At 37.4% G+C, this 14,887-nt stretch overlaps 1 protein-coding gene across 4 annotated transcripts; it reads right to left on the bottom strand.

The window, feature by feature from the left end:
* Positions 1–3,054: 3,054 nt before the first annotated feature.
* Positions 3,055–10,160, bottom strand: LOC125138405 (mucin-3A-like). 4 transcript variants are annotated; one of them, XM_047810535.1, is made up of 16 exons: positions 10,045–10,160; positions 8,337–8,636; positions 7,899–8,216; positions 7,758–7,808; positions 7,610–7,657; positions 7,471–7,518; positions 7,292–7,342; positions 7,027–7,068; positions 6,844–6,894; positions 6,570–6,620; positions 6,235–6,249; positions 6,115–6,147; positions 5,520–5,624; positions 5,328–5,346; positions 5,177–5,184; positions 3,057–3,826 (listed from the first exon to the last, which is right to left on the bottom strand). In XM_047810535.1, exons 1-16 carry the CDS (start codon positions 10,100–10,102, stop codon positions 3,735–3,737), a joined length of 1,290 nt encoding a protein of 429 aa, XP_047666491.1. In that variant the 5' UTR covers positions 10,103–10,160; the 3' UTR covers positions 3,057–3,734. The 4 variants fall into 4 exon arrangements, with proteins under 4 accessions (XP_047666492.1, XP_047666491.1, XP_047666494.1 ...); XM_047810536.1 differs by lacking the exon at positions 6,115–6,147 and having other exon boundaries at positions 3,055–3,826; XM_047810537.1 differs by lacking the exons at positions 6,844–6,894; positions 7,027–7,068 and having other exon boundaries at positions 3,059–3,826.
* Between the last annotated feature and the right edge of the window lie 4,727 nt (positions 10,161–14,887).

The following is a 14,887-nucleotide window of genomic DNA, read 5'->3' as shown; positions in this document are numbered from 1 at the left end:
TAGGGGGAGCCAGCACTCTGCCTTCATTCATTTATTCCTCTTCACTAAGCGCTTTATCCTGGTCAGCATCACCAAGGCTCCTGACGCTAACAACATCTCATCTTAGGCTTAGGAAAAATTGCTGAATTTTTCTGGTGGAACTTTTTGACATACATCTAAAGTGATCATCTTCATCCAGTGCTGATTGTTGTGTAGTGAAGCTTTTGGTCTGAGGATAAAATGACTGAAGTCTTCTGGACATGGATTGTGTTCTTCTCACAGGTCACCTTCATCTATGTCTTAAGTAATAAACTATCAGTACGAAGGTTCTACAGTGTATTAAACCTGTCACAGGTGTTGTGGAAGTTTTGAGGTTTGAGAGAATTAAAGCATAAAAATATCACACCAATAGGCACGGACAAGAGTATAAAGGTTTCACGGTTTATTGTGTTCAGCTTTGCAGAAGGACGCAACACTCTACGTGTAAAATCAGAGAGGAAGGGCCTCCATTATTGATAACACCAGCATTTTATAGACAGGAATAAAATGAAACAGGACATGTATGTAGCGTCTTGTACCAGTCATTTTAGATTTCATGTCCCAGGCACCCTAAATTTCAACATCTACTCCTCAATTAACCAATGAGCAACCCAGTTTTACACCCACACCTGGCTCCAGAATGTCTGGAGTCTCCACAAAGACCAGATAACCCCATGCGGCTCATTGGGGCCTGCAAACAGAACTCTCTCTCACACACACACACACACACACACACACACACACACACACACACACACACACACACACACACACACACACACACACACACAACACAACACAATGAGACATTCCGTTTACTAATAAAACCCAAGATAAGGTACTCTAAGGTTCTCATTCTTATAACCCTTTTTGTAATGTGTTTCTTCTTTTAAGGCTTGCCTGATTAAAATTATTTGCTCCTTAATTTCCTGACAAGGGTGTATTTTATTCATGTGTCAGAAAACAACATTGTATTTTAAAATCCGTTATACTCTATCATCATATCTTACTGATCATGGCATGTTAATGTATACCTGTTCTAATGCCGTATGCCATTTTAAGGTCTGATGTCAGAATGTATACGAAGCTATCGTTTTCTTTTTACTTCCCTAATGAAAGTGCATCTTGTTTATGTTTCATTTTTGTTTCTTTGCCTTTATCTTTGCCTTGATTAATGATCTATGTATGTCATGTACCGCTGCCTTCATACCGTCATTACCCTTCATGTTTAGTATCCAAATGACCACAAAATTATCGGTTACTCATTTTTCAAGCACTGGTGTATTTTATTTGAGCACGAAAGGCGCCATACCATCTTAATACACCCTGGATCAAACTTTAAAGTCATCTAAAAGTTTGATAGCTAAACCACGCCCACAGACACCTGAAACAAAGGGAGTTTTTCCCTTCAAAATCCTGACCGAAGTATTGCTCATCTTCCCAAAGATGGGTGGAGTTCGCGACCTTTAAATTGTCAGAAACACCACTAATCCGTGGTCAGACTTCAGGAACAGCTTTAAGACGACTCCATCTTCCTTCAAAGAAGTTCCAGCAAGCTTCACTTCCAAGAACGACAACTGCTCTGATCTTCAGGAGAACTTGGAAGAACGTCTGACCCCACCCTAACTGACTTTTCAGAGATTTCTCTGTTGCATCCGGACTCTTGTGCAGTAAGCCAATGCAAGTAACCGTTTCCTTTACCAACCAATTTAGATGCGTAATTTTAAGTAGGAATCTTTCATTGAATCTTAAGGTGAATTTAAGTTTCTGTGACGATTTCCCAGTTAGGGTGTGATTAATTTTTGAGTCTAAGCTTGCCACGCCTTTCCTTCCTATCGCTAGTTTCTTCTTTCCAGTCTCTTCCTCCCTTTCCCCAATTTTAAATCCTTTTGCTTTATTTTATTTTCATTTTCGTTTTCCCTATTTCTTTTGTTTGTTTGTGTAGTTAGTTTTATGTTGTGTTTGTCTCATTCATTAAATGTCATAATTTTGAGCCACAGGTGATTTGTCTCTGAGTCTCGCTCACAAATTAAGGTACCTGCAATATCTGGTCTGAACTACATGCTCTAGTAAGTTAATTTAATTTAAATTACGGTATACAGTAAAAGGAGAGCGAATCTTTCTTGACCGGGAAGATACCGCCTTCATAGAATTAATAAAAGTTACACGGCCTGATCGGCGGACGAACAGACCAAATAAGCGTAACGTTAATTCCAGTACCGTTAATTCAACTTAGGTTAAAATATTTGGAAGTCACTATAACACGTTATAGTTGCTTATAAATATTTACCTTGCTTCGCGAGCCAAAATCGCTACATGTAAAACCAAAACATCATCCACCATTGGCTTAGAAGCATCGCCTGTTCATCTTCTGACCAACCTAATCCCACGGGAACAAAAAAGGTCTCATGGGAAAGGTTTGATTAAAGGCAGTTTTAGGAAGAAACAACTGAAATCTCTAGTCACAATAACTACCAGCCATGGTAAATACAGAAGCCTAGAAGGACAGATTCATGTGTTCTTCTCTAAAGTAAAAATTTCCAATACACAGGTCAGTTTGTAAAGACAGACAACAAACTCCACTCCAAATGTCCTACTGATTTGTAAGAGCAATGAACAATCCTCAGGTTGTATATGACAGAAATGAAAGCTTCACATGAATGATTGTGATAGTGTATGAACAGCTGACAGCAGATTTATTAAACCAGGACACTGAAGACAATCATTACATGGTGTTTGTTATTGTTGTGCTGTGATTCTGACCATGTGACTGTAAATAAATCACAGCTTCACATAAACCCAGATCAGGGGCATTGCTAGGGTTCAAAGGGATGATGGACTCAACCCCCTGAGTGACTCACGTAAAAGCGACAACTCTAAATAACAAAAGTATTAATATATTTATGACGTAAACCTACATTTAATAAAGTCACGTTATTAAATATAATCAGAACAAAACTAACATACTGACATTTAAACTGTTAAATATGGCTGAACAATGAATAAATGAATAAATGAATGGATGAATGGATGAATGGATGAATGAATGAATGGAGAGTATCCAATGGCCGGAACATACAACCTTGCCACCTGCTGACCGGAACAGGTCACTGTTCTGTTCTGTTTAACAGCTCGTCACGTAACTTTTAAAACAGCCTATAACTGAAAAAACGTGTCAAATGAACGCTGACGGACAGACGGTTTCTTGTACTGGTAAATCTGGTACTTTATTTGTGGTGTAAAACGTTTCCAGTCTTAAAAAGCCCAGAGGATGGTGACAGTACATGAGGGGTTTAAATCCCCTGAAGCCCCACAATCACAACACCACTGGACCCAGAGATCCTGTAGGTGACTTGGGTCACTGCCAGTGTCTCTGACTGATAGTTCATAGATTTACTGCTCATCATTTTACAGACAGTGCAAAACACATGAAAAGGTTCAAATCTAAAAGTTTATTCCTACTTTTTAGTTGTGGATATGAACGATAAAAAAGAATCAGTGTAATCATTTCATTCTGTATGGAGCATTGAGGTCTACAAACCTATCCAAATATATCTAACAAATATTTAACATCATCACGATCATAATCAGCTCATCTGAACTTTTGTCTATCGATACAGTGAACAAGTGGAAGCTAATTGAGATGAATTCATTAAGCAGAGACTTGAAATGAAATGAAGCACAGACGAGAAGCAGCGCGTCCTGATCGGTGTCCATCATTCAGAGGAAGCTGAAAGGAGCCGAGTTTCTTCTGAGAGCTGCTGAGAGGAGAGTGTGTAGATCACATGTGTGTAAACCTCAACAGGGTCTGCAGGAGAACACACACACACACACACACACACACACACACACACACACACACACACACACACACACACACACACACACACACACACACAGACACACACACAGAAATACATACACACGCACGCACGCACACATACACACACGCGCGCGCGCGCACACACACACACACACACACACACACACACACACACACACACACACACACAAATACACAGTGACACACAGACACACGCACATACACATGTAACGAGTTATGACTGGGTTAGGGTTAGGGTTAGGTTTATCAGCTGACTGTCTTTTGTTGCTTATAATAAATTGGAATGTGGATAACACATAAGCAGTCTTTAATAATGCTCTAAATTACATGTAGATGTATATTTTATGCATTAGTGAGTGTGGTGGTGCCTATGGGGTGTCGCTTTGGGATGGGTGCGTATGAGGCTTGGGGGGGGTCACAGTATACTCACTACAAAAAACTAGACTACACCACTGGTTGTTAGCTAGCTAACGTGTGTTGTATTATACAGGAATACATTGTCACGAGGTGCCCACGGGTGATTTATCTCCTTTATTGACGTTAATCCACAGAGAGGAGTGTTGATAGGTGGGAAACACTGTTAATAAACCTTCCCTGGTGAACTGAACGAAAGCGACCCCGAGCCTTGAACACAACGCAGATAAGAGTAGCAGCGGTTAGCATGAGACCGGCAGCTACACATACATGCACGCACATACCCACCGTGCGCACACACACACGCATGCACGCACATACCCACCGCCCGCACACACGCATGCACGCACATACCCACCACACACACACACACACACACACACACACACACACACACACACACACACACACACACACACACACACACACACACACACACACACACACAGCTTTTACTCCGTAATAAACCACTTCCTAACGCTTACAATCATCTCGGAACAACAACACTGAACTATTAACTGTACTGACATTAAAATTCACTCGGATTCTAAATAAATAAACATTTAAATAATTTATCATGTATGTTTTTAGGTTTAAATAAAAACTTTTACTGTTTCAGTTTAGTTAGAAAACAGCATTCAGAGCCTCCAACAACTACACATCTCATACCGAACATACACAAACATACTGATTACACAACTGCTGTATTGTTAATGAGAAAACAAACTAAGCTACTAGATGACATTATATACGACTAGTAATAGTTCAATAATAAAAATAATACAAGAACAATAATTATGTACAATACAGTTTAAGTACACACGTTAATAAGCGTTTAAAACGAGGATCTGGCAACTCGACAGGTGGCTTAATTTAAGAAGAAAAGAAATGAAATCTCACCTTTAAATCTGTCGAGTCAAACAGAGATCAGAGAAACAGAACACAGGACATTTGAACAGTTAGTCATTTACATGGATGTGTTTTAAACCATTTTCCATTCATTTTGTGACGAAGTAAAACAGCTTGGAAATATATGGCAGAAGTTTCTCACCTTCCTCTTCTGTCGGTCCCTGAAAGAAAAGTCATTTCGATCTGTTGGTCCCATGAATAAACGCTCATGTCAACACTCTTTATGTTATGAACTGTTTTCAGTGGTCTGTTATAGTCTAACAGTAACACATTAATGTTTAATGTCAAATAAATCCACATGAATATTTACATGTAGAAATGAATAAACACTCACTGAGAAAGATGAAGATACTGAATCCAGTCAGTAAAGCTCCAGACACAAGCAAACACACTGCTCCAATCGTCCAGAGGGATGAAACCTGCGGGTTCTCAGGAGATCCTACAGCACGAAGATCATTTAATCACACTGTAAATTCACTATGGAGATTTTCATGGTCCACTGAACACTAAAAGAGATGCTCACGTTTCTGATCGATGAAGGATTATTATTATTATTGTTATTGTTATTATTTATTTATTATGTTTGTTATCATTGCCTTATTTATTATTTATTTATTTATGAATATTATTAGTATTATCTATTATGATGATTATTATTATTATTAGTAGTAGTAGTAGTAGTAGTAGTAGTAGTAGTATTACTGTTAGTATTTGTATTATTATTTGTATTATTATTATTAGCACTATTTATTTATTTATTTATTTATTTATTTATTTATTTATTTATTTATTTATTTATTAAGTCAGTTTTTATCTACTGAAGTGAAACTGTTGGTTATTTTAAACACAATACGGGTTTTTAGTTGTGGTATTAATGATGTATAAGAATATCAGTCGTTCTAAAAAGGTTTATTGTGTAGAAAATGTACCAGTCATCGCTCTGATCAGATGAGTATAAAGAACTGGAGAAGACAGAAAGAAAATGACAGAATATTTATAATCGTCTGGTTAAAATGACTAAACTCTGGTAGATAAATAAATAAACTGACTTGCAGTAGATGTCTCTGTAGGTATGGATGGTGTCGTCGGTACAGGATGCAAATATGAACAAAACACAACACACATATTAACGCAAACGCTACACACTCCGTAATATTCTAGTGTAAAGGGCTTTAAAACAGAGTCACTAACTAACATTAACCTGCTCTGGATATTTCAGTTGTGTAAAACTGTATCAGTGTATAAAATAAACCTGATGAATAATAAATGTGAATCAGTTTAAACCCAATTCAGAGTTACAAAAACAGATGATCAAAGAAAAATTGATCACAAATGTGTAATTTATTGCAGGAAATAAAAATGATGAGGATTTGTTGTTACTTACGAGTCGTTATGTACTTTGTGGTGATCAGATCAGTTGTAGAAGCTGGAGAAGCTGGAAAGACAATTATAAAACATATCATAAAGGAAATTTATTACTTCAAATGAGTAAAGAGTGATAAAGGAAAAACTGAGCTGTAAATATAGATGATGGCGTCGTTTCTGCTCTCACACAAAGTGTACAAACTGAATATTTTACCATTTCAAATGCCTCGATTTTACCAAGTCAAATGAACACAGTGCTCAGATGTAGTGTTAATGACAACTGTGTTATTTACCTGTAGTGAAGGTTTCAGTTGTAGACGTCTGTGTTATTGTAGGAAATGAACCTGATGAATAATAAATGTGAATCAGTTTAAACCCAATTCAGAGTTACAAAAACAGATGATCAAAGAAAAATTGATCACAAATGTGTAATTTAATGCAGGAAATAAAAATGATGAGGATTTGTTGTTACTTACGAGTCGTTATGTACTTTGTGGTGATCAGATCAGTTGTAGAAGCTGGAAAGACAATTATAAAACATATCATAAAGGAAATTTATTACTTCAAATGAGTAAAGAGTGATAAAGGAAAAACTGAGCTGTAAATATAGATGATGGCGTCGTTTCTGCTCTCACACAAAGTGTACAAACTGAATATTTTACCATTTCAAATGCCTCGATTTTACCAAGTCAAATGAACACCGTGCTCAGATGTAGTTTTAATGACAACTGTGTTATTTACCTGTAGTGAAGGTTTCAGTTGTAGACGTCTGTGTTATTGTAGGAAATGAACCTGATGAATAATAAATGTGAATAAGTTTAATATCAATTCAGACTTACATAAACAGATTATCAAAGTAAAACTGACATCACAAATGTATAACTTAAATTATTATATAATTTTAAACTTGACTCATTAACCTGCAGATGTTTCAGTTGTAGACGTCTGTTTCGGTGAGGGAAATAAACCTGATGAATAATAAATGTGAATAAGTTTAAAGTTACAAAAACAGATGTCAGAAATTTATACTTTATTATGCATTAAACCTGAATCACTAACCTGTAGACGTTTCAGTTGTAGACGTCTGTGTCAGTGTAGAAAATAAACCTGATGAACAACAGATGAATAAATGAAAGTTTACTAAAACAGATGATCAAAGTAAAAGTGACAGCACAAAGTTCATGTGTGTTAAACTTGACTCATTAACCTGCAGTAGATGTTACAGTTGTAGACGTCTGTGTCAGTGTAGGGGAAAAAGCTGAAGAAATAAAACACACAAATAGATGAAATCTGGTTCAAATGTCTAAAACAAGTGCAGATAAAAGCTCAGTGATTAAATGTAACTTACGTATCAGATTGTGTTTATCACTCATTAGAGAGCGAGCAGTCGAGTCAGAGCTCAGTGAATAATCACAGCTCACTTCACTGCTCTTTACTGACTGCAGAACATTAAACATATCATTTCTCTGTACTTCAAAAATACAAGAAAATCTCCCAGAATTTCTCGTTTTAGACCTTCGGATTTTTCGATAAGGCTGAGGATTTTCTCCAGTGTAGAGATTACAGCTAACATCAGCAGTTACTGACTCTGACTCTGGTATTTCACATGAAAGTCTGAATTCATCAGTATGATTATCATAATTGACACTTAGTATCGGTTTCTGATCTGAAAAAAAAAATTAGATGAATAAATGACAGGAAAAGGGTTTTAGAGTTCATCATTCACACAGATAGAAATACACAGACTGCACAAATGATATAAAGGTCCATGTGATATAAAGCTTACACAGCACTGTGACTGGAGCTGGGAGAGAGTGAGGAGAAGGAGTACGAACTGTTTTATCCAGAGCGTAGAAACAAATAATACGAAGTGCTTTAGGAGATCTGTGTCCTGTCCATCTGATCAGTTCAGAACCAGTGACTGAGAGCTGACACGATGGAGAGTTTTTTAGATTTGTGTTTTGTGTCTCTGGGTAGAAAGAACATTGATACACTTTAACATGGTCTGGAACATGACAGTGAAGCTGCACTGATCCTCTCTGTGTGATAACTTCAGGAGACACAGAGAGCTGGGGCTGAGGAAGATCTACACAGACACACACACACACACACACACACACACACACACACACACACACACACACACACACACACACACAGAGAGAGAGAGAGAGAGAGAGAGAGAGAGAGAGAGAGAGAGAGAGAGAGAGAGAGAGAGAGAGAGAGAGAGAGAGAGAGAGAGAACATGTTGTAAGATCCTGGCAGGTACAGGATGGAGTTACAGGAATCTTTCTAGGCTCTAATTCTGGTTATCAGCCAACATACCCAAATAAATAAAAAGATTCACCTCAACCAGTTGTTAACTAATTTGTCAGAAGACAGACAGGAATAGATAGATACAAAGAGAAGGTAAAATAGGAAAAGAAAGGGAAAAAGACAAAGGAAAATCAATGTTAATAATACAAAAGGTTGAAGAGTTGAAAGATCTAAATATATGTAACTAAAAGAAGACAACGAGGGATCAGACGCAGTACCTGGACAGCTGGAAGAAGATTCCAAAAGAAAGGAAGATTATAATGCATTAAGTTTTATTTTCAGAAGTTCAGGAGAACTCTGAATTACTTTCCTTGTTCTTATGTTCATGTTTTCTCCTATAATAGAATTGATAAGATTAATGTTGCTTATTTTGAATGTAAACTTAGATGATTATGTTTCTTGCAGTGAAATCTTAAAAGCCCATTGTGCATTCGCAGGTGAAATCTGCAAGTGAAGTGTTTTAACACTCGCTGTCGAAAATTCTACAGTTTCAGTCATATATAATTTTTGCAGCTTTGCAGCTGCAGGAAGTTGAACTGCAACCATATAACCATAATATAGACTTACTCTTAAAGATGAGGAACAAACATGAACATCACTCTGAGGGTCGCAGACGAGAAATGTTTGGAGGACGAAATTTTAATCTTTGCATTTTAATTACTTTTACTTATTCTAATACTGTTTGATTATTTGAAGATTTTATTTGTAAGTTTATTTTATTTTACTTTACATATATTACACACATCTATCTGTATTACATTGCTTTTAATGAAAACAAGGCCTCCCTTTGTGAGGATCCTGAAAAGACAAAAAGGTCTAAGTCTGACTCCTTCATTTAAAGATTCAAACAATAGATTGGGTAGAAGAACTTGAAGAGGATCCTTTGTTAGAAGACCGAAGGACGTCGAAGGACACCTGCGTTTAAGGTAAGACCAACTCTGATAGTTGATCTTGTGTTTTCAAAACTAACCTGTGCAAACTAGGACACATCCTTTAGTAGGATTGTGGAAGGATTTCCTATGCAGTCTGAAAACAAGTGTCACTAAGGGACATGTACGTCAGTAACATAACATTTTTCTGTTCTAATCTTTGTGTATAAATGCAGAAGAATCTCTAGAAATGATATTTAAACATCTAATAGAAGTCACTGAACTCATAGCAACACAATAACGACTCACTTTGAGAGTTAATGTCCAGAATCAGATGGAAGAAGATCAGGAGGACGAGCAGCTCCATTTCAGCCTCTGGATGAAGTGAAAATGTTGAGACGCTCGTTTAAAAGTAAGAATCAGGAAGCAGAACATATTAGCCACAGGAAAACCACACAGTCTAGTGTTTCAGATGACATTCAGCTCTCCACTGTACTCATGGTCACACACTCACTTCTGAACAGTTTACACATCACTAAACAAAGCAGCTTTAACATGTTTACTTTGTTCTCTACACAACATGATCATTTCTCTAAACTCAGACACTTTGATATCTCCAGTCTCCTCTTATGCTGAGGATGAACATATATATTTTGTGTTTGTATTAAACTTGTGTTTTGTTGACAAAAAAGTAGAGAAATAACCACAGACAGTTTAGAAATGTTATTTCTACAGTTTAATAGAAGACATTTTATGAATACAAATAATCGGTCCACTTTCTGGAACAACTTCACGTTCATCTGGAGAAACTTAGACATCATCCTACAAGCCTGCAGTTCAGTGACTGCATTATTCAGTCCGCACTCAATTACAAAGCCAACAGAAGTCAAACTAGAAAAAAGAATAAAGGAGACCAGAATAATCCTGTGTGTAATGATGTACATTCTGTAGGGTTTAATTTGTAAATTTGTAATTATATTTGGCCCGCGAGATCATATCAAATGTATATTACAGCTGACTAGCCACATGTTCCGCTAATACTACAAATCCCAGAATGCCTTGCCACTGTATTGACGCGTAGTCACGAACAGCAAGTGCCCCTCATTCTCTGTTGACGGTCATTAACAACCATGTTACAGTCACATCGGGCAAGTTAATTCACCTTCCACAAAAATAGCCAAACGAATGATGGACAATAGGAGCTTTCAAGGCAGGTCTGAGGCAGATTATCTGTTCACGAATATAAAGGACAGACCAGTTTGTCTTGTGTGCTAACGGAGTTAACGTGTCTGTAACGAAAGTATAGAACATAAGAAGACACTATGAAAGGAAACATTATGAGAAGTATAAGGACCTGGACGTAAAGCAGAAGCTCCAGAAGGCGGAGGAGATGAAAAAAAGTCTGTTTTCCCGTCAGACTATGTTCATGAAAGCAAAATGAAAAGGCTGTAAAGCTTTATTGCGGCAGCAAAGACGGCAAAATCTGCCTGGAACTTTAATGAGAGAGAGTTTGTCAAAAAGTGCATTGCCAAAGTTTGTGAAATGAACACCACTGATGTGTCTTTTATTTCTAATTTAATTTCTTATGTGTTTGTAATAACAAGCTCCGGGTGCTCCGAATCCTATGTTTAAGCAAAACTAAAGTTTGTTTCCATATGAAAAAGGTTGAACATTACATATCAGTTGCAGTTTATTTTTCAATAATAAATATTCAATTTGGCCCGTGACTTTATCTCAGTTTTATATTTTGGCCCACTGTGAATTTGAGTTTGACTCTGCTGACGTAGAACACGTTCTTATACAGAGATCAGGAGAGAATGAAGTCGTGATCAGGAGAGAACAAGAAAGAAAAAAATATAATAATGCATGTCCTCTTAAGACTGTATAAGATTTAAGTTCATGTGTTCAGAGGTATAACTTACGTGTCATTACTGAATTACTTAAACCAATACAAATGACCAAACTAACATGAACAGCACTTAAGTCTAACAAACTGCACCTTACTGCACCAACTTGAATAACTGACCTGCAGTTGTACACGTCTGTGTCTGTGTAGGAAATAAACCTGATGAACAATGAGACAACAAAGTGAATAAGTTTAAACACAATTCATAATTACAAATGCAGACGATCAAAGTCAAATTGTGTCTCAAATTTATACTTTAATGTGTGTTAAACTTGACTCATTAACCTGCAGTAGATGTTACAGTTGTAGACGTCTGTGTCGGTGTAGGGAAAAAAACCTGAAGAAATAAAACACACAAATAGATGAAATCTGGTTCAAAAGTCTAAAACAAGGCAGATAAAAGCTCAGTAATTAAATGTAACTTATGTATCAGATTGTATTTATCACTCATTAGAGAGCGAGCAGTCGAGTCAGAGATCAGTGAATAATCACAGCTCACTTCACTGCTCTTTACTGACTGCAGAGCATTAAACACATCATTTCTCTGTACTCTAAAAATACAATACAGAGTCCCAGTTGATATCTTTTTAGATCTTTGGATCTTTATATAAGGCTGAGGATTTTCTCCGGTGTAGAGATTACAGCTAACATCAGCAGCTACTGACTCTGACTCTGGTATTTCACATGTAAGGCTGATGTCATCAGTCTGAGTATAATAATTGACGTGTAGTCTCGGTATTGGATCTGAAATAAAAAAAAAAGATGAATAAATGAGAAGAAAAGGGTTTTAGAGTTCATCATTCACACAGATAGAAATACACAGACTGCACTGTTGTAAAAAATCTTAGTAGAAATAATTAAAATATTATTCCTTACAATACTATAACCAAAGTAAAGTATTAGGCCTTGCAAAATATTACAATTGCTGTCATAAGACATATGTAGGTGATGTTGTAGGCCAAAGATGTTTATTGCACCAGATTCGGGGCTGTCAGGCCTAGTCAGTCTGAGCACATTTGTAATAACAACTTGTTATGTAGAAGGGAAAAGACCATGGTTCCCAGACCTTAGCTCATAAATTGTTATGGAAAATGAAGAACACCATGGTTCTCAGACCTTGGTCCATAGCAATAACATGTTATGTAGAATGAAAAAAACAGTGGTCCACAGACCTAGGCCCTGAAAAATAAGGGGAGGAAAATCCATAAATGGGCATGTGGTGCTCATAAACTTGTTGTGCAGACTGAAGAAGGCCCAGGTGTTTAGTCTGAGGTCATGAAAAATAAGGGGAGGAAAATCCATAAATGGGCATATGGGTGAAAGGTAATGGGAAATAAGGGGAAATTGGGTCAGTGTATTTAGAAAACATAGGAGGTGATTCCGGTAAATAAGGTGATATGGCACCTGGGCTCCTAGGAGCGCCAGGGTATATATTGAGAAGATATCTGAGGTTTTTTTTTGGTTCTTCGGGGTTGAAGGTGTGTGTGCGTGTGGGGGCGCGCGAGCGTGCGTGCCCGTGTCCGCGGGTCAAGGTGGGTGTTTTTATTTTTGCAAGGACGTCGCGAGAGTTCTTGTTTTTCTTGATTGATTTTGCATGACATGCTCTTTTTGGGGGTTTTCATTTGTTACTTTTAATTTGGCAACTTTGTTACTTTTAATTTGGCAACTTTGTTACTTTTAATTTGCCAATTTTGTTACTTTTAATTTGGCAATTTCTCTTAGAATTTGTTGGCTGATTGACCACAATAAAGAAGTCATTCTCATCCAGGTCTGAGGAGTTTTCTCAGTATTTCTGTAGTAATTATAGAGTTAACAGTTAAGTCTAACTAAAACAGTCTTTAGTAACCAAAAAGTCTAAGTGTGGAGATCACCCTGTGATGTGTCGACTTGGAGACCGGCTCTGAGTTCCGACAGCACAAATGACATAAAGGTCCATGTGATATAAAGCTTACACAGCACTGTAACTGGAGCTGGGAGAGAGTGAGGAGAAGGAACATGAACTGATTTAAACACAGTGTAGTAACAAATAATACGAAGTGCTTCAGGAGATCTGTGTTCGGTCCATCTGATCAGTTCCCAACGAGTGACTGAGATCTTACACGATGGAGAGAGTTTCATCTTTGTCTTTTGTGTCTCTGGGTAGAAAAAACACTGAGACACTTTGACATGGTCTGGAACATGACAGTGAAGCTGCACTGATATTCCTTGTGTGATAACTTCAGGAGACACAGAGAGCTGGGGCTGAGTAAGATCTACACACACACACACACACACACACACACACACACACACACACACACACACACACACACAAACACACACACACACACACACAGAGAGAACATCAAAGTGAACATAACATCTTTCTGCTCTAATCTTTGTGTATAAAAGCAGAAGAATCTCTATTCTTAAATATTATTTAAAAATAAATATTTTAACATCTAATAAAAGTCACTGAACTCACAGCAACACAATAACGACTCACTTTGAGAGTTAATGTCCAGAATCAGATGGAAGAAGATCAGGAGGACGATCAGCTCCATTTCACAGCCTCTGGACGAAGTGAAAATGTCGAGACACTCGTCTTAAAATAAGAATCAGGAAGCAGAACATATTAGAAAAAGGAAAACCACACAGTCTAGTGTTTCACACGACATCCAGCTCTCCACCGTGCTCATGCTCACACACTCACTTCTGAACAGTTTACACATCACTAAACAAAGCAGCTTTAACATGTTCACTTTGTTCTCTACACAAGATGATCATTTCTCTAAACTCACACACTTTGTTTAACTGTTGTGTATCATGATTGTGTCTGAGTGACTTTCAGTACTTCACCTCATCACTGCACCACCTCCAGTCTCCCTTCAGGGAGATGGTTCATATCATAACTTATTATAATCCACTATGAAGCTGGCGAGATGAAGCTGGCAAGATAAAGCTGGTGAGATGAAGTTGTATTGAACATCACGTCCCCAGAGGTTTTATTCCTCTTACAAAACGTGACTTATTAAAACAAGGGTGTGAGCAAACTGCTCTGTAGACCAGGAGGTTGTGGTGTTGGTGCGAGGTTTGCTGAATATAGACCTGAATTAAATTCCAGTTTGACCTACTGCCTGAGCCAACAGTTTCTGACCAATAAGTATCGATCATGTACTTATTAAACCCTGCAGATCCTTAATCCTTGACACATAATTTTGCACAGAGAGATTTTTTTTGAAGAACTTGTATTCCTAAAACAGAATT

This window comes from Tachysurus fulvidraco, chromosome 2, assembly GCF_022655615.1.
Source record: "Tachysurus fulvidraco isolate hzauxx_2018 chromosome 2, HZAU_PFXX_2.0, whole genome shotgun sequence".
In the NCBI taxonomy this organism is placed as follows: Eukaryota; Metazoa; Chordata; class Actinopteri; order Siluriformes; family Bagridae; genus Tachysurus; species Tachysurus fulvidraco.
This window is presented reverse-complemented; position numbering and strand designations above follow the sequence as displayed.